The 18,495-nt window shown below is 31.5% G+C and overlaps 1 protein-coding gene across 3 annotated transcripts in view; it reads right to left on the reverse strand.

Annotated features, from left to right (window-relative positions):
* LOC149520230 (insulin-degrading enzyme-like 1, peroxisomal) overlaps positions 1 to 18,495 on the reverse strand; it is a 55,423-nt gene that overhangs the window by 31,767 nt on the left and 5,161 nt on the right. For all 3 annotated transcript variants that reach the window (XM_089754521.1, XM_089754552.1, XM_089754606.1), the window contains exons 7-10: positions 15,702 to 15,753; positions 15,174 to 15,296; positions 14,162 to 14,274; positions 13,269 to 13,431 (exon numbers count right to left, since the gene is read on the reverse strand). In XM_089754521.1, coding sequence (XP_089610647.1) covers positions 13,269 to 13,431; positions 14,162 to 14,274; positions 15,174 to 15,296; positions 15,702 to 15,753 — 451 coding nt within the window. The remainder of the gene's footprint in view (positions 1 to 13,268; positions 13,432 to 14,161; positions 14,275 to 15,173; positions 15,297 to 15,701; positions 15,754 to 18,495) is intronic.

Consider the following 18,495-nt stretch of genomic DNA (forward strand, 5'->3'; position numbering starts at 1 on the left):
TTTTTCATGGACTCCAATGAACGACTGGTTTGCTCTTCATTTGTATTAGCGCCTTGTGAGACACCCAACGAAGTAAGGGCCCAGTCAGAAAAGATTCAACTGAAGATGAAGGATTGTTTACCAATCGAATATGATTTTACTCTATCTCAAGAAACATCTATCCTCCTCAAACAAAACAATCTAGAAGATTTGGTTGATATCTGAAAGAAGATGAGTCCGTCAAGTTAAGAGCAGTTTTGCCAGAGACACGATCATATAGCACACCTTCTAGCAGTAGTTGTTGATGATCAACTAATCAGAGCTGCAGCACAATTTTGGGATCCTGCATACAAGTGTTTCATCTTTAATAAAGCTGATATGACTCCCACCATCGAAGAATATTCAGTTTTATTGGGTTTGCACCTTAAGACTCTTGACAAGATATATGTCAAAAAATACAAGTCAAGATTTTGTAAAGGTCTAGCTCAACTTATGGGGATAGACAAGGAAATTATGGATTCTCATACAAAGAAAAACAAGAACAGGTTTGCCTACCTTAAAAGCTCTTTCATGAGTTTCTGATGCAACATGCCAATGAAAAATGGGGATTAAATATATTTGCCTTAGCCATATACGAAATGGTGATCTTCCCAAAGGTTTTAGGTTATATTGAGATAGGGGTGGTGGACTTTTTCGAGAGTGTGATCAATGGCTGTAATCCCTCAATGGTAATATTAGCAGAGACTATCAGATCTTTGAGTTATTATCGTCGAAATAGAAGGTGCTTCATAGGTTGCATACAATTATTATACTTATGGATGAAAAGCCATTTTGAACAGAGAAATGGTGCTTTCTCGAAGCTTTATATCCGTAATCGTACTTCGATCAAAGAATTCTGTAAAAGTGGATGGTCAAAACGAAAGTCTAAAAAGGAATGGATAACTTTTCTACAAAGGTTGACCAGCGCCAAGGTGAGATGGTTGGCCCTATGGATGAATCGTGAGCCTATGTTATATCAATGTAGGGATAGTACAGTGGTCCCACTTCTGGGTTTATAGGGAGCGACAACTTATTCACCACTCCTAGTGAGAAGGCAATTTGGGGGGGAACAATTCGTTCCTATGACTTATGGGCTTCATCAGTTAGATTTCTCTTACAGTGAGCTTAAAGCATTTCAGAGGATGAATGAGATGATTAAAGCATGAAAAAATCCCCGAAGAGTGAGTTTTGGATCGTTTACTGATAAAGTCATCCCAGGGTACTTGGTTTGGAGAACAAAAAGAAGACAATAAATGGTATTCACTTATGAAATCTCTCAACCACCAATAAAAGAAAAACTTAAAGAGACACCATCAAAATTAGAGCTTGCAACAAAAGAATTTGAGTCTGAAAAGGGTAAGTTAAAGCAAAAAATCTAGAAGCTTCAAGAAAAAAAATATCAATGGAAAAATAGAGTCGAAAGTCATGAAGTTAAAGTTCACAAGATTGCTAGAGAACGTGATACAGCTATTGAAGACCTAGCAAAGCTACACCAAGAGCATAAAAGGTTATGTATGAGAGAAAAGGCTAAAGAGATAATCATTGTCGAGCTGACTAAGAAAAATACAAGATTGAAGCAAGAGTATGCTGAATTGAAAGAAGAAAGTATCGAAGTACAGACAGAGAATAACATGCTAAATAGTTACTTGAGTAGGTTAAGGCAAAAGTTAAATGAACAAGGAGACCACATTGCTGCATTGGTTAGGAAACATAGAGAATTATCATACTAAGTTTGATGTGGTAAGAGAGAAAACTTAGGAAGACAGAAATACATTGAGCACCTAACGACCCAAATCTGTAAAGGGGTATGCAAGGTAAGAGAGATGGTGGAAGAGGTAGAGGCATTGAAACAAGTAGTGACCCCAGTAGGAGAACATGGATAGAGTCTGTTGAACTTCATTGAGGAAGCCAAGACCCAGTATGAACAGATCAAACAATTTTATGGTTATAATTCTAGGATGATAAACTCATTATAGATAAAAATTTTTTGAAATAAATGAAATATTCTAGTTGAATACCATTTTTGAGGCAAATGTTCTTTGCATACATGTATTTTTCATTCATTGCATTCTCATTCATAAAGTAACCATATGATAGTCGTACAAATTTACTAATCCTAAGACATGATACTCAAGGTTCAAAGATAGCTCCATCTAACGAGAACCCTGCCCATCGATACAACACAAGATCCAAAGCCAGACAAATTGAGCAAAAAAATTCTCACAAATTTAAAAAGATAGAAAAGGCACATGAGAAGATTGAAAGTGAGTTGAGCAAAATTTTGGATACTCTCAATAAGTTGAATAAGGGAAAATGAGTTGAAAAAAATACAAGCCAACAAGTTTCCTCATTGCAAGAAGTGGCTGACCCTTTGTATCCTCCAGGTTTTGGCCCCTCTCAAGCCCAGTTTGCTCAAGAGGTTCCACCGTAACACTTCACATATCCAACATATCCTGGAATATCGTTAGCTTTCAACCCAGGGTATTATAATAGTTATGTAAATCTTATCTTTACTAAAAAGGCAGTAGAACCAATTTCTGATCTAGATGATTTCAAAGAGAAAAAGAAAGAAAAGATAAGAGTGGAAACTCAAAAAAGCTCCAAGATTAGTATGCTAGAACAAAGGCTACGGGCTGTGGAAGGATTTGGTTTTTATGGTTCAGTGATGCTGCTGAGCTTTGCTTAGTCCCTGATGTGGTCATTCCTCATAAGTTCAAAGTATCAGAATTTAAAAAATATGATGGTATAAAGTGCCCTAAAATCCATATCACTATGTATTACAGAAAGATGGCAGCTCATGCTTATGATGAAAAACTCATGATGCATGTTTTCCAAGATAACCTTACTGGCTCTGTTGCCAGGTGGTATGTTCAGCTGGACAGAACCTGCATTCGCTCTTGGAGTAATATGGCTCATGACTTCATCGATCAATATCGACATTTTATCGATTTGGCCCATGATCGTTTATCTTTACAAAACCTGAAGAAAAAGGTAAACGAGTCTTTTAAAGAGTATGCCCAGAGGTGGAGGGATATTACTTCTCAAGTACAACCTCTTCTGACTGAAAAAAAGACTATAGTGCTGTTTGTTAGCACTTTAAAACTTTCTTATTATGAAAAGATGATAGGGAATGCAACGAAAAACTTTGTTGATATGGTAATTTCGAGAGAAATTATTGAGAGTGCCATCAAGAATGGCAAGCTAGAAGAAAATGAAGCATCTAACAAGAGAGTCCCGAAGAAGAAATAGATGAAAGCTTAGGCTGTGAGCTTTGATAGATAGTAATTTGAAGGCTATCAACCTTACTCACCACCAAGATATCTGCCATATTATGCTACTATAAATAACACTTCCCTTTACCTATACCAACTATTTGTACAGTCACCAGACCTCCAAACATCTCAAACCCCTCCTAGGCCTCAAAATACCATGTACAGTCCAAACAATCAGCCTACCTCAAAACCCTAAAATCGCCCAACTAACCCCATTGATGGTTCATGGGAGCAACGAACTATCCATGAGAAACCTATGTTTGACCCAATTCTAATGACTTATACAGAATTATATAAAGAGCTTTACAATAGTCATTTGATTGCTCATAGTAAATTGGAACTCCTCAAGCCACCATACCCCAAGTGGTATGATCCGACAACCCACTGTGACTATCATTATGGGATTGCTAGCCATTCCACCAAAAATTACACCACCCTGAAACACAAAGTGTAACGATTGATCAAAGATGGAATGATTTACTTTGATATAAGAGGAGTGACTGCACCGAATGTTAGTGGTAATCCTTTGCTGAACCATAATGTGAATGCTCTAAGTGAATAACAGGAGCATCATTTGAAGAAAGAAGTGGCAGATATTAAGACACCTCTCAGCAAACTGTTCGATGTTCTATAGAAAGCTGACATGATACAACTAGTAAGTCCACATAGCTATTATGGGATATATATATAGCCGGTACTAATTGTAAGTATCATAATGGGGTGATAGGCCATTCCATTGAAACCTGTGAGTAGTTTCACTAAGAGGTGCAAAAACTTTTAGATTCCTATCAGATGGAGGTCTATGAAGAAAAAAAAGACTTAGAGAGTGTTAAGGTGTCCATGACCGATAAGCCCGCAAAGCTGTTTCCAAAGCCAGTGACAATTCATTGTGGGAACAAGCCAAAGTCAATCATAGACAAACTTATTCTTAGGTCGATAACTTTTAAAGTTCTGACCCCTTTCTTGTACAAGGATGATAAAGCTATACCCTGGAGATATGGCTACGATACGATGGTTCAGAGGTAAGAAGAAGATGTCTCCAAAGCTGACGCTTCCAATATAATTAGTGTAGGAGCTATTACCCGAAGTAGAAAGTGCTACACTCTAGAAATGTTGGAGAAGGCTAGAAGAAAGAAGGCTAAGGAAAGAGAATGACAAAATAATCTTGAAATAAAACCCGAAAAAGATCATCCGAAATCGGTATAAAAAAAAGAGGTTTGTGAATTCCTGAAGCTGGTAAAACATAGTGAGTATTTAGTTGTTGAACAGTTGAATAAAATGCCAGCCCGAATCTCATTACTATCATTGCTGCTAAACTTAGAGCCATACTGAAATGCCTTGTTGAAAGTGTTGAATCACGCATACGTAGCACATAATGTATTTGTTGAATATGCGAATCATTTAGCTGAAAATCTAGTCATGCCAAATCACATTTCATTTAGCGATAATGAGATTCCCTTGGAGAAAAAAAGAAATGCTAAGGCTCTACACATCACGGTCAAGTGCAAGAGCCATATCATAGCTAAGGTCCTTATCGATAATGGTTCTGCCATCAATGTCATACCTATGTCAACTTTGGTAAGGCTACCCATTGACTACTCTCATATGAAAGACAGTCAGATGATTGTGAGAGCTTTTGATGAAACCAGAAGAGAAGTCTTGGGGGATATCGAGATGCCCTTGCAAATTGGGCCATACATTTTCAATGTGAAGTTTCAAGTGATGGATATCTCTCTATCTTACAGCTGTCTATTGGAAAGACCATGGATTCACATGACAAGAGCTGTGCCCTCTACCTTGCATCAAAAGATCAAGTTTAATGTAAAAGGTCAACTAGTAATGGTAGTTAGGGAGAAAGACATGCTAGTGACCCAAACATTGAACACTCCATATGTAGAGGCTATCGAAGAAGCATTGGAATGCTCCTATCGATCTTTTAAATTGGTTAATTTTGTAGGTGAAAGATTTTAAAATCAACCTTTTTTAAGGATAGTGATGAGCCAAGTCATCAACAAGGGCTGGTATTCAGGACTAGGGCTGGGCAAAAACTTACAGGGAATAAAAGAACCCTCAACGGTGATAGACTATAACGACAGGTTAGGCCTAGGCTATGAGATGATAGAATGGGACGTCAAAAGAAGGCCAGCAGGAAAGACAACAAGACTAATGGTTATCCCACACCTGTATGAGACTTTCGTACCTGAAAGATTCATGTACCCAGATACAAAAAAAAGTGTGAAAAACATTTTTGCCCAATTAACCATTAATGCTGTTGAAAATGAAGTAGGGTTTAATCAAGAGAAATGGGTTCGTCGTTGTCCGTTAGATTATGAGCTGAATAATTGAAATGCCATCGAGATGCCTATGACTTTTGAGACTAATACAATGTAATTATAACATCCCAATAGCCATTGCCCAAGGTATTGAAGTGATCTTTCTTGTTTGGGCCATTTATCATTTATTATTTTTAATAAAAAATAAGAATGATGCATTTTCATTCATTTCTTCTTGTGTCTTCATTATTTTATTCTTTCCAAATACATCTTACCAACATATCTCATTTCATTCAATTTCAGGTCTTTAAATGAACATAAAGATAATTATGATAACAATCAAGAGGTTAGTTTTGAGAACTCAATTAACATTGATGAACTTGACAATGAAGAGAATTCTGAGGAATATGTTATGCCTCCGGACTTAATGAGATTGATTGAACAAAAAAATAAGCCAATTGAGCCTCATCAGGAGTTAGTTGACTTAGCGAATCTGAAAGATGAAGAGAATAAGAAAGATGTCAGAATTGGCACTTCACTTTCATTAAGAGATAGACAACGATTGGTAGACCTGCTTTGGGAATTTGTAGAAGTATTTGCTTGGTCTTACCAGGATATATCAGGGTTGAGCACGAAGATAGTGGAGCACAGATTGCCCCTAAAGTCAGAATGTAAGCCAGTTCAACAGAAACTGAAATGGATAAAGCCCGAAATGCTACTAAAGATTAAAGAAGAGGTGAAAAAACAATTTGATGTAGGTTTTCTACAAGTGGCTAAGTATCCAGAGTGGGTAGTCAATATAGTCTCAGTTCCTAAGAATGATAGAAAGGTATGAATATATGTAACTATCAAGACTTGAATAAGGCTAGCCCAAAAGATAACTTTCTTTTACCTTATATCGACACACTGATAGATAATACGGCTAAGCATTCGATTTTCTCTTTTATGGATGGTTTCTCAGGGTATAATCAGATAAAAATAACTATAGATGATATGAAAAAGACCACTTTTGTGACTATGTGAAGAACCGTTTGTTACAAGGTCATGCCTTTTGGGTTAAAGAATGTTAGGGCAACATATCAAAGGGCCATGGTAACACTTTTTCATGACATGATGCACAAAGAGATCGAGGTATATATAGACAATATGATTGTAAAGTCTTATGAAGATGAAGATCATGTCACCAGCCTCAAAAAGTTATTTGAGAGATTGAGAAAATTTTAGCTCAAATTAAACCCAGCCAAGTGCATCTTTGGGGTAAAGTCAGGGAAGTTGCTAGGCTTTGTGATCAGTGAAAGAGGAATCGAAGTCGATCCAAATAAGATACGGGTCATTCAAAATTTGTCACTTACTGGCACACCAAAGGAAGTTTAAGGTTTTCTGGGGAGATTGAACTACATTTCTCGATTTATCTCTCAGCTTACTTTCAAATGTGATCTCATATTTAAGCTTCTTCGCAAGAATAATCCTGCAAAATGGAATGAGGAATGTCAAGAGGCGTTTGATAAAATTAAGCAATACTTGTCAAACCCTCCAGTTTTGGTGCCACCTGTTCCAGGAAAACCTTTAATTATGTCCTTAACAGTAAGCAAAAATTCAATGGGATATGTGCTGGGGCAACAAGATGAGTCTAGCCAAAATGAGAGAGCTATTTACTATCTGAGCAAAAAGTTCACAGAGTACGAATCCAAGTATTCCTCATTGGAGAAAATGTGTTATGCATTAGCATGGACCGCCAAAAGACTCAGACAATATATCCTCTATCATACCACATGGCTCATAGCAAAATTGGATCTAATTAAATATATCTTCAAAAAATTTTCTTTGTCTGGAAGAATTGCTAGATGATAAGTAATACTCTCGGAGTATGATATGATATATGTGAGCCAAATGGCAATAAAAGGAGGCGCTATAATGGAATTTTTTGCAGATCGTACTACTGAAGAATACGAGTCAATGAAGTTGGAATTCCCTGATGAAAACCTAATGACTATTTCTCAACTGAAAAAAAAAGAGCATGGAGAAAAATGCTGGAGAATGTATTTTGATGGAGCTGTCAATGCCTTAGGACATGAAATTGGAGCAATTCTGATCTCTCCAGAAGAATAATACTACCCTGTAACAGCAAGGTTAAATTTTAACTGCACAAATAACGTTGCTGAATATAAGGCATGTGTCATGGGCTTGCAAGCTACTATAGATAGAGGAGTGAAAGCATTAAAAGTGTTCAGAGACTCAGCTTTAGTTATATACCAATTGAAAGAGGAATGAGAGACAAGAGACTCAAAACTCATTTCATATCATAAGTATATTTTAGAGTTGATGAAACAATATGAAGATATTCAGTTTGATCACTTACCTTGAGAAGAGAATTTGATTGTTGATGCATTGACTACTCTGGCTGTAATGATTCAAATTAATGATAATACCGGCATTCAACCAATTAAATTAGATGTTAAGGACATACTAGTTTATTGCTCTAATGTAAAAGAAGAAGAAGATGAAAAGCCCTGGTATTATGATATCCTACAGTATATTAAGGATCAGTAGTACCCAATTTAAGTAATAAAAAATGATAAAAGGGTCATCCGAAGATTGACTATGAGCTTTTTCCTAGATGGGGATGTTCTGTACAAAAGAAGCCAGGATCAAGTATTATTAAGGTGCATAAATAAAACTGAAGCGAAAAAAATCATTGAAGAGGTACATGATAGAATATGTGAAGCACATACTGGTGGATATATGATGGTAAGACAGATCATGAGAGCAGGATATTACTGGTTGACGATGGAAAATGATTGTATTGATTATGCTTGTAAAAGTCATAAATGCCAGATATATGTTGGTAAGATCCATGCTCTGCCATCTACTTTACATGTTATGGCACCACCATGATCATTCTCAATGTGGGGCATGGATGTCATTGGTTCAATCACCCTAAAAGTTTCTAACGAGCATAAATTTATTTTTATGATGATAGATTACTTTACAAAATGGGTAAAGGCAGCATCATATGCAAGTGTGACATGATCTGTGGTTTGTAAGTTCATAAAAAGAGAGATCATTTATAGATATAGACTTTCGAAAAGAATTATTTCAGACAATACCAAGAATCTAAATAGTAAGATGATACAAAAAATATATGCCCAATACAAGATCAGGCATCATAACTCGATATCATACCATCCGAAAATGAATGGGGCAGTTGAGGTAGCCAATAAGAACATAAAAAAGATTCTAAAAAAGATGATCGAAACTTATAAAGATTGGCATGAGAAGTTGCCATTAACACTACATGCATATTGAACGTCAGTTCACACCTCTACTGGGGCAACCCCATTTTCTTTGATTTATGAGATGAAAATTGTACTAACAGTGGAAGTAGAGATCCCCTCCTTGAGGGTTATAAAAGAAGTTGAGTTGGAAGAAGCTGAATGGATTCGAAAATGCTATGAGTAGTTAAATTATATAGAAAAAAAGAGATTAACTGCACTGTGCCATGGTCAGCTATATCAAAAAAGAATGATAAGGGCTCATGATAAGAAGATTTAGCCCCATTGCTTTTGAGAAGGAGAGTTGGTCTTGAAAAGAATTCTCTCAATCAAGCACGATAGTAGAAAAAAATGGACTCCGAATTGGGAAGGATCGTATGTGGTGAAACAGGCTTTCTCGAATGGAGCATTGATACTGACTGAGATGGATGGAAATGATTCATCCCATCCTATAAATTCTGATGCTGTGAAGAAATACTATACTTAAAGAAAAAATAAAAAAATAAAAAAATGAAAAAAAAAAGTGAATGAAAAAAGAGAACTCAAGGTAAAAACCCTAAAAGGGCGGCTTGAGTCATAGGAGGTGTTGGCATGGAGACTAGCAAATTCGGAGGAGCTCCAAGTTGTTAAATACATCAGAGGGTTAGGTTTTCAGAAAAACCTTTAGATATGTTATCATGATCATCCGATTGTTCATTTTTGGGCTTTGTCCCCACACTTATCCTTGTAATTCTTTCTTGGCCGAAGTTTGCCAACATTTTGCTAATAAAAGACATTTTATTTCATTCTTTGTGTCTTTTTTCTGGTGACTGTTTCTCAACAATTCATATTTTTTTCTTCTTAATACCCTATAATGGAAGAAATGTGAAAATGCATTCTTACTTTTTGAGTTTGAAATAATGATTGATGAATGAATAACAGCATGAAAGATTTTTACATTACATTGAATAAGTCAAAAGTGATAAAGGCATAATAGAGATGTTCAGTTCCTGATGAGGACATTGAATTTGGAAAGAGATTTCTTACAAAAAAAATACGAGTGAAAGAGATGATTGAGAGCTACATTGGTTCAATTTCAAAAGAGCAGCGTAATCTGATTTTTGAAGAATCAAAGGGTTTGATGCCCAGAAAAAGAGCTTGAGAAACTTGAGTACCATACATTGAATAGGAATTAATTGGCCAACATTTGCATAGCATGCATTGAAATTCATATGCATTGCATGGCATATACTACTTTAAAAAAGGTATAGTGTATAAATTCAAGAAGCAAGGGTGTTTCAACATCCCACATAGAGAAGACAGATGTGAAGATATTTTCAAATTTGAGAAAAAATTTGTTAGGTAAGTTCCTAATCCTTGAAACAGGATGTCTTTCAGTATCAGGGTTGATTTATAATACCTTTGGGCATAATCTCCTGAAATTCTTTCAAACACAATTTTCAACTCCTTTGGACATGATTGTCAAGAAGCAATTTACTTTTCAAAGTTTCGTTGCCTCTGTTTAGAGGAGCAATTTACTTTTCAAAGTTTCGTTGCCTCTGTTTAAAGGAGCAATTTACTTTTCAAAGTCGTGGTGTCTCTATTTAGAGGAGCAATTTACTTTTCAAAGTCGTGGTGCCTCTGTTTAGAGGAGCCATTTATTTTTCAAAGTTATTGAGCCTCTGCTTAGAGGAGCTTTAATCAAATTAAAAAAAACAAAACAATTAAAAAAAACAAAAAATTGCCTCTGTTTAGAGGAGCTTTATTTATTTTCAAAGTCGTTGAGCCTCTGATTAGAGAAGCTTTGTTTATTCATTTTCAAAGTCGTTGAGTCTCTGCTTATGCTTAGAGAGCCTTGATCAAATCTTAAACACAAAAAAAAAATGAAAAAATGGTCGAGTTGAGTTTTGAATGGGCGTCTACTTCTTTGTGTAATTTTTGTTTTACAAAAAATATGCAAAGAGGGGCAGCTGTAGACACCCAATTTGGTCTAGGCCCGGATCAATTGGGCCTGGTCCAAATGGGTTGGTCTGCTTTGCTTTTTATTTTTGTATTTTTATATTTTATATTTATTTTATATTTTATACATATATTTTTTTCTTTTCTTTATCTTTTAAGTATTTCTTATTTACTTATTTCTTATTACTATTTATTAATATATATATCTTTATTATTATTATTATTATTTTTTGTTAATATTTATATATATTTATTGATTATATGTTATAATTTATCTAGTATTTATTTTTAGTTATCTGTTAATATTATTATTTATCTGATTATTTCTTTTTTGAATTATCTATTAATATTTTTTGTTTTGCTTTTTTTTTGGCTAAAATTTGGAGAATTCTACTGTGATTGGGGTTCAATCAAAGTCCATATTGGATTCGATGATTGAATCCCAATCCAAAGAGGAGCTGAGATTGATCAGAAACTCTTCTGATCAATCCTTATAAAAAGACCCTCGGATTAAAGAAAAAGACACAGAAAACAGAAGAGAAAATAGTTACTGGCTGAAAAAAAGCAGACATAAGAGATTTGAAAGTTGAAAAGGGGTTTAGAGGCGTTAGAATAGCTTTAGAATCGGTGGAAAATTTTTAGAGATTTTTCTACGAAATTTTTCTAGAAATTTCTGGAAATTTTCAGATTTCGGTTGAATTTTTCGGTGGAGGTTGAATTTTTCGACGACTATTCTGGCCAAGTTTGCAATTTTCGACCAACTGCCCAGTTTTCGATGAGAATTCCTAGAAATCGACCAACTTTCCGGTGAACTTCCAATGAAAAATCTAAATTTCGACGAAAATTTTTAGAATCCGATGAATATTCAACCGGAGTTCTTCGGATTCTAGAGAGAAGAGAGAGAAGAAAAAATGGAAGAGAGAGAAGAGAAGAAGGGTTTTGCTAAAAAAATGAAGGAATCAGCCTTATACACCCTCCCAAAATGATGTCATTTTTGCGTTAAGTAACCCAAAGGATCCACGCGTTTTGCCAAGATCCAACCCGACTCGAGCGTCGACCCGCTTTCGACCCGCGTCCTGAACCGTTAGCCGAGTCGAGCCGATACCTCTAAGCCGCTTCTTCGAAGCCATTTTTTTTCTTAAGTCGAGCCGAGCCGAGCCGCAAGTAGAGCCGTTCCAAGTTTTTTATATATATATTTTATTTATTTATTATTATTAGATTAGGTTTATTTAATATTATTTTATCTTTATCTTTATTTTATTTTTATTTTTGTTTTACTTTTCTTTATTTTATTTTTTTTTATTTTCACTTTTATTTTATTTTATTATTTTATTTTCTTTAAATAAAATCCAAAAAATATTTTTGAGGAAAAGTTGAAAGTATCAATTTTCTTTGAAAACAAGCTTTCTAAAAAAATATTTTTAGGGAAAAGTTGAAAGGATCAATTTTCCTTAAAAATAAATTTTCAAAAAAGGTTTTTGAAGAAAAGTTGAAAGTATCAAATTTCCTTAAAATATCAATTTTTCTTAAAAGTAAACTTTCTAAAAATATTTTTGGAAAAAAGTTGAAAGTATCAATTTTCCTTAAAAATAAATTTTCAAAAAGGATTTTGAGGAAAAGTTGAAAGTATCAATTTTCCTTGAAATTAAAGTTTTCAAAAATTTTTTTAGGGAAAAGTTGAAAGTATCAATTTTCCCTTGTACACAAGCAATCATTTTTTTTCTTATTTCTTTTGAATTTTCTCTAATGTCGAATAAATCCGACGATGGAGCCTTTGCAAGTGAAACAATAGTTTTTTAGCATACTCTTAAAGTGAGGAGATTTTCTCAATTTTTTGCTAAAAGTATTAGAGTCAATTGAGAATAATTTTCAATAACTAATTACTTGGTAAATTTTTAAGGCTTATTGAATAACAGAAAATTAAGTTGGTATCATCTTTTGATGGGCGTTGTGAGGGTGCTATAACCTTCCTCACACGTAACCGAACTCCCGAACCCTGTTCTGGTTAGTAGACCCGAACCTATTCTTTTAGGGACCCTTAAACTTAGGTGTTCCCTGAAATGACAGATTCCTTAGGTGACCAATCGCACCTAGATAAAAAAGATTGGTGGCGACTCCTTCAAGTTAATGTTTAGCGATGGATCCCCGGATCTAGACGTTATGACAATATTAAATGTTTAAAAAACAATGATTTATGACTATATTGTATATATTTTTTTGTAGATTATTAATAATATTATTATGTACAAATTCATGTATATTTATTAATATATTTAAACTAAATAAAAAAATCCAATATAATTTACTAAAAAAACTGATACCTCTTCCGATCAAACAATACCTAAAAAAAAATTATATGTTTAGAAAGAAAACATTTGATAGGATTCTAACATGACTCATCTCGAGTCTTAGCAAAGGCATATGTTCAAAAATGTTAAATACACTTAAGCATATATATATATATATATATATATTTAAAGACGTAGCAAACTTACCTAGTGTTTTCAAGATGTGATACACGGATCCTTCTCCGTCATGGCCAATGACATAACCCAGATACTTGCCTGGCCCTTCCTTGTAATGATGCCTGCTTGGGGTTATTGGCCATTCAATTCTCAATTTGTGCCCTTCTTTTATTGGAACAAGCTTGACAAGAATCTGAAATCAAATTAAAAGCGAAGAGCAGCATGAAATTATTCTTCCAGCTTTAACTTTTCAACCAAAATATGATTGGTACTTTCATTTAAGAAAATTTCTACAATTTAACTAATGTAGGTTATTTTCTGTGTAAATTTCGTTTATGGTTCTCAGCTTTTTATTTATTTTCATTTTAGTTTCTAATCTTTTTTTCAGTTTCACTTTAATTCCCAATTTTTAATTTATTCTGTTTGAATTCCTAATTTTTCAAAATGATTTCATTTTGATCCTTTTGTGAAGCTATTCCGTTAAAATTGATGTCATATCCATCCATATTGATCATTTTAACTAAATAATTTTAAAAAAGAATCAAAATGAAATGTTGAAAAGTTATGGATCCAAAAGGAATAATTTATCCTATACACATGACACATCACAACATTGATCTCTTGGCATTTTATGTGAATATTTTTTTTCTCAACTATTAAAATAATAATATAATGAAAAAAAATCATAATGGAATATTTTAAAATGTCAAGAATTTAAATAAAACAATTCGAAAATTAAAAACTGAAATAAAACTAGAATAAAAAGGTTAATAGAACATGTAAGAAATTTACCGGTTATTTTGTTAAATTTAAAAGAAAAAAATTTTAAAAATAAAAGAATGCTAAATATTTATTGACATTGGTTAGGATCGATTATGTTTATAGAAATTATTGATGGTGCAACATACTGATTTTCATTATACCATTAGATGTTCTGACGTGAAAGGTAGACCGGTAATGCGGAAACCACGTTGGTTGGAGTTTCGAATGTCTTGGAACTTGCTCTCCACGGAGCTTTGGATTTTATCAAGGCTTTCTACAAATTCATAATGAAGAATTAATCTTATTGAACATTTACGCAATCAACTATTTAAATCATAAGTCTTTCTTTTTGAGAAAAAAAATTGCAAGTCTTAATGAATATTGTGGTAAGAGAATAGCAAATTAAAATAAAACTCTATATGGCGAGTAAAAGCAATTTAGACTTTAGTTGCTGATTTTTTCTTACTTCTTTTTACTTTAAAAAAAAAAAAAAAGATGCATTTGGATGTGAAAATAATAGTGTTTTTGAGGAGATAAAACAATAAAACATTTATCTTTTTATGGATGATAAAATGAATTTTGGAGAAAAAAGAAAAAGCAATGTAATAAAATGCATGGCTTTACTTCTATCTGATATTTTTAAAATGGTCGGGACGAGACTATGAGATGTGAAACTATGCTTCTTACAGTAGCCTAATATCACATATACTAAAAAAGAAGCAGTTATATATGAAACAATATTTATTTTTACTGAATGCTCATTTTTAATCAAGTATAGTTTTTCTTTTTCTATAATCTTAATTTTACCATACAACTATTTCAAAATGCAAGAAAGAAATTTGACTCTGTATGATTGCTGCTTTACTATTTACTTTTTTCATTTTTTTATAGAAACATTTAAAAACATGTTTGAATACAAAAGTAAATAATTTTATTTAAAAAATTATTCACAAATTATATAATTTTCTTAGATGACAAAATGTATGTTACTACTTCTAAAGACAAATAATATTGAATTTGGTGTTATATTATAATTATTTGTCATTTCAAATCAATTATTATGATATTACTTTATTTTTGTCATTCTAAAAGCAAAAAACCAAATAACAAAAATAATCAACCAAAGGGAGTATGTATATAGCAAATGTAACAACCAAATGAAATGCTACTAACCTTTTGTATATACAACCAAATGCATAAGGTTGGCAGAATAATTTTCCTCATAGAACTTTAGGAGCTCATGTCTTATATCCAGTCCTTTTGCTTTTGGTCTAACTTCCAACGTATACCAATTCCCTACATATTAGCAAATAGCAAGTTAAGTGTTAGTGTTCACATCAGCTGCCTACTAAAGTTGCTTTTATAATAGAAATGTTCACGCAAATTTTAATTTGTAAGATTTATTTGTGAGAGAAAGTTACGAGATTTAATAGATTGAAAAAAATAATATTTCACAAGTTAATATAAATTATGATATATAATGTGTGCACATACATTATATATATATATATATATATATAAAAGGAGGGATTATATTTTTTAAATTATTAGATCAAAATGGTTAAAATTAAAAATATTATTTTAAGTTTGAATCCAAAAATAAAATAAATAAAAAAATAAATAATATATATAAGAGAAAATCGAAGATAGGGCCAATGGAGATGAGGGAAATTCGGAAAGATAGAGTTGCACAGATTTTACCTGTACCAAATTTATGATAAGGATGACTTTCTATGCTGAAATGTCTCTGAAGCTGCTTAGATAAAAAGAAGTTAAAAAAATTATGAATAAATTTATATAAACAGTAATGGATATGTGACAATATCAAAAATAAATTGTGAAATTAAAAAACCTCATCGTTGCATATTAAAAAAACCTTCAGATTCAACTCCATTTTATTACGACCATTGCTTTTGGAAGTAAAAAACTGTAAAATTTGCCTTTAAATTAAAGGTAATCTTTTCTTTTTTTTTTTTTTGGATAATTAAAATAAGTGATCTTTTGATAAGTCAAAAAAGGTTTTTTTTTTTAATTATTTAAATGACATATGAATGGATAACAATGCTTTGAATGTGATTCATTCCAATTTGGGTTGATTAGAGTCCTTTTTGGTCCAAGTCACTCTGTATATTGGCATCACCCTCTATTTTAAATTAAATTAACCTTTAAGTTGAAATGCAATTGAAGGAAAAATAGGAGTTATAGTGGGTTTTATTATATGATAAATTACAAAAAATATTCTATGGTTTGAGCAGACATTTACTTCAAATAGTTTAAATTTAATACATAATTGCTTTGTGCATTTTTTCAATTAGTTTAATACTAACACCGTTAACTCAATTTTCATTTTGTTCAACTGGTGCCTTTTTTTTTTCATCAATCTCCTACACTCATGTCTAGTTATTAGTCATTATCCAACAAAGTCCAACACTAACCGTGTATTTTTTTTTTTTATCCTTTTTCTTTTGTTTTCCTCTTTCAATATGTCTCAATTCCTTATCTAAACCCATTTTCCCCATCACTCCAAATGCCAGAATATATTTCAATTAGTTTGTGACCCATGCAATGCATGGATTATTTTATTTATTTAAATATGTGTTTACACTGTAAATTTTATATTTTTCTTACAATTATATCTAAGTTTAAAATTTTATGATAAATATAAAATATAAATATATATTCAATTAACATATCATAAGAAAATTAAACTTTACTATTATTATCTTGATCAAAACGTTGAAAATAAATGTGAAAAATAAGAGATATTAGAAATGGATAAAAAAGTAAAAAGAAGTGAATATAAATATAATATTGGTCTTTTAGGACAACATAAATATTGAATGATCAATTAAATAATAAAAGAAGTGTTTTGAATACTTTTACTAAATTATGATTTTGATCAAAATACTAAAAAAAAATCATTCAAGAAATGTGTGACAGACAAAAAATTGAATAAAAATAATGTCAAAAGAAGAAATCATCTAAATAAATTAAACAATAAAATTACAAAAACAATATAAATCTTAAAGGAAAATTGAATACTAAAAAAAATGATGTAGCACATATTACTAATTATTAATAGACCGAAAGTGATATGTGTTTTTTGAATTTAAAAAGAAACTAATAATAAACTATTTGAAAATTTAAAAAAAAAAATAGAAGAGACATATGTGATTTTAAATTTAGGGAGAATATTTTTGTTTTAATTATTTATATTTGTATATTTATAGTAAAAAACATCAATAGTTTAATTTGGTTTTAAATTTATCATTATTTTAATTAAAATTAATTACTTGGTTAATGAATGTTTTGTCATATATTATTAACTTCTTATCTATGTAATATGAATCTAACTGCACACCAAAGTTTAAATTCACCATCTATATAAAAAATATTTTTTCATCTATTTTAGTCATAATTACTTTCTGAAAGAATTTTATATCTCATAGGACATATGAAAACATTAAAAGATTATTATTGTAATGCAAATAAAAAATAACTATAACTATTATATGTTATTATTGACCTGTGATCTTATTTAACTTATTAAAGAGTTTTTTGTAACACTTAATCGATACACTAAAAAATAATATAAGTGAAAGTTGGTTATATTTTTACTGTACATGATGAAATTATAACAATACACATCTTTTATGCATGCATTTAGTTTTATTGACTATTATACAAAAATCAATTAATTTAAAATAAAAAAAATATTGAAAACATATATTACAAATATAATAATAAAAACGCAATACTTAAATATATCCACACTTTACATAACATATAATAATAAATAAATAAATAAATAAAGTCCAAAACTTCAAAATTGTTTTACAATGTACTTATTTATTTAAATGCAAGATAAATAATGCATACATGCTTTATATAAAAAATACTCAAGTTAATTTTAAATGAGATTTTATTTTTATTTTTTTCATTGGAATGATCCCAATAATCTTATCTCATTTAAATGAAGATAAAGATTATAAATTATTTAACATAAAAAATTTGGATAAAAATGATTTTTTAAGATTTGAAATATCTTTTAAATTTAAATAATAAGGTTATTTAGTAATTAACTGCAATTAAAGAACTATCATATGTGTCAATAATATAGATTGTCCGTATAAAATTACATATAAATAAAAGTTATCAAGTAAGCATGTATACTGTAATATAATATTATATATGATATATGCTATATGATTCACTAATATAGTTTCATAGATAATGCAAAGACAAGGGTTTCTCACTTTTGTGTTGAAATATTTTGCAAATAAAGTGAAAGAAGTTTCACAGATAATAAAATGACATGGGTTTATCACCCTTGTGTTGGTATTTTTTTTTAAATAAAGCGAAAGAAGTTTCAATTCACAGATAATGCAATGACATGAGTTCTCACCTTTGTGCTGGAATATTTTTAGAAAAAGAATAAAAGAAAGGAGAAATTTCCACTTCAAAGGATACAGCCACTAGTTTTGCTTTAAAAGCG

The sequence above is a fragment of the Durio zibethinus genome, chromosome 1 (genome assembly GCF_047325235.1).
Source record: "Durio zibethinus cultivar Kanyao isolate XHJ-2024 chromosome 1, ASM4732523v1, whole genome shotgun sequence".
Taxonomy (NCBI): domain Eukaryota; kingdom Viridiplantae; phylum Streptophyta; class Magnoliopsida; order Malvales; family Malvaceae; genus Durio; species Durio zibethinus.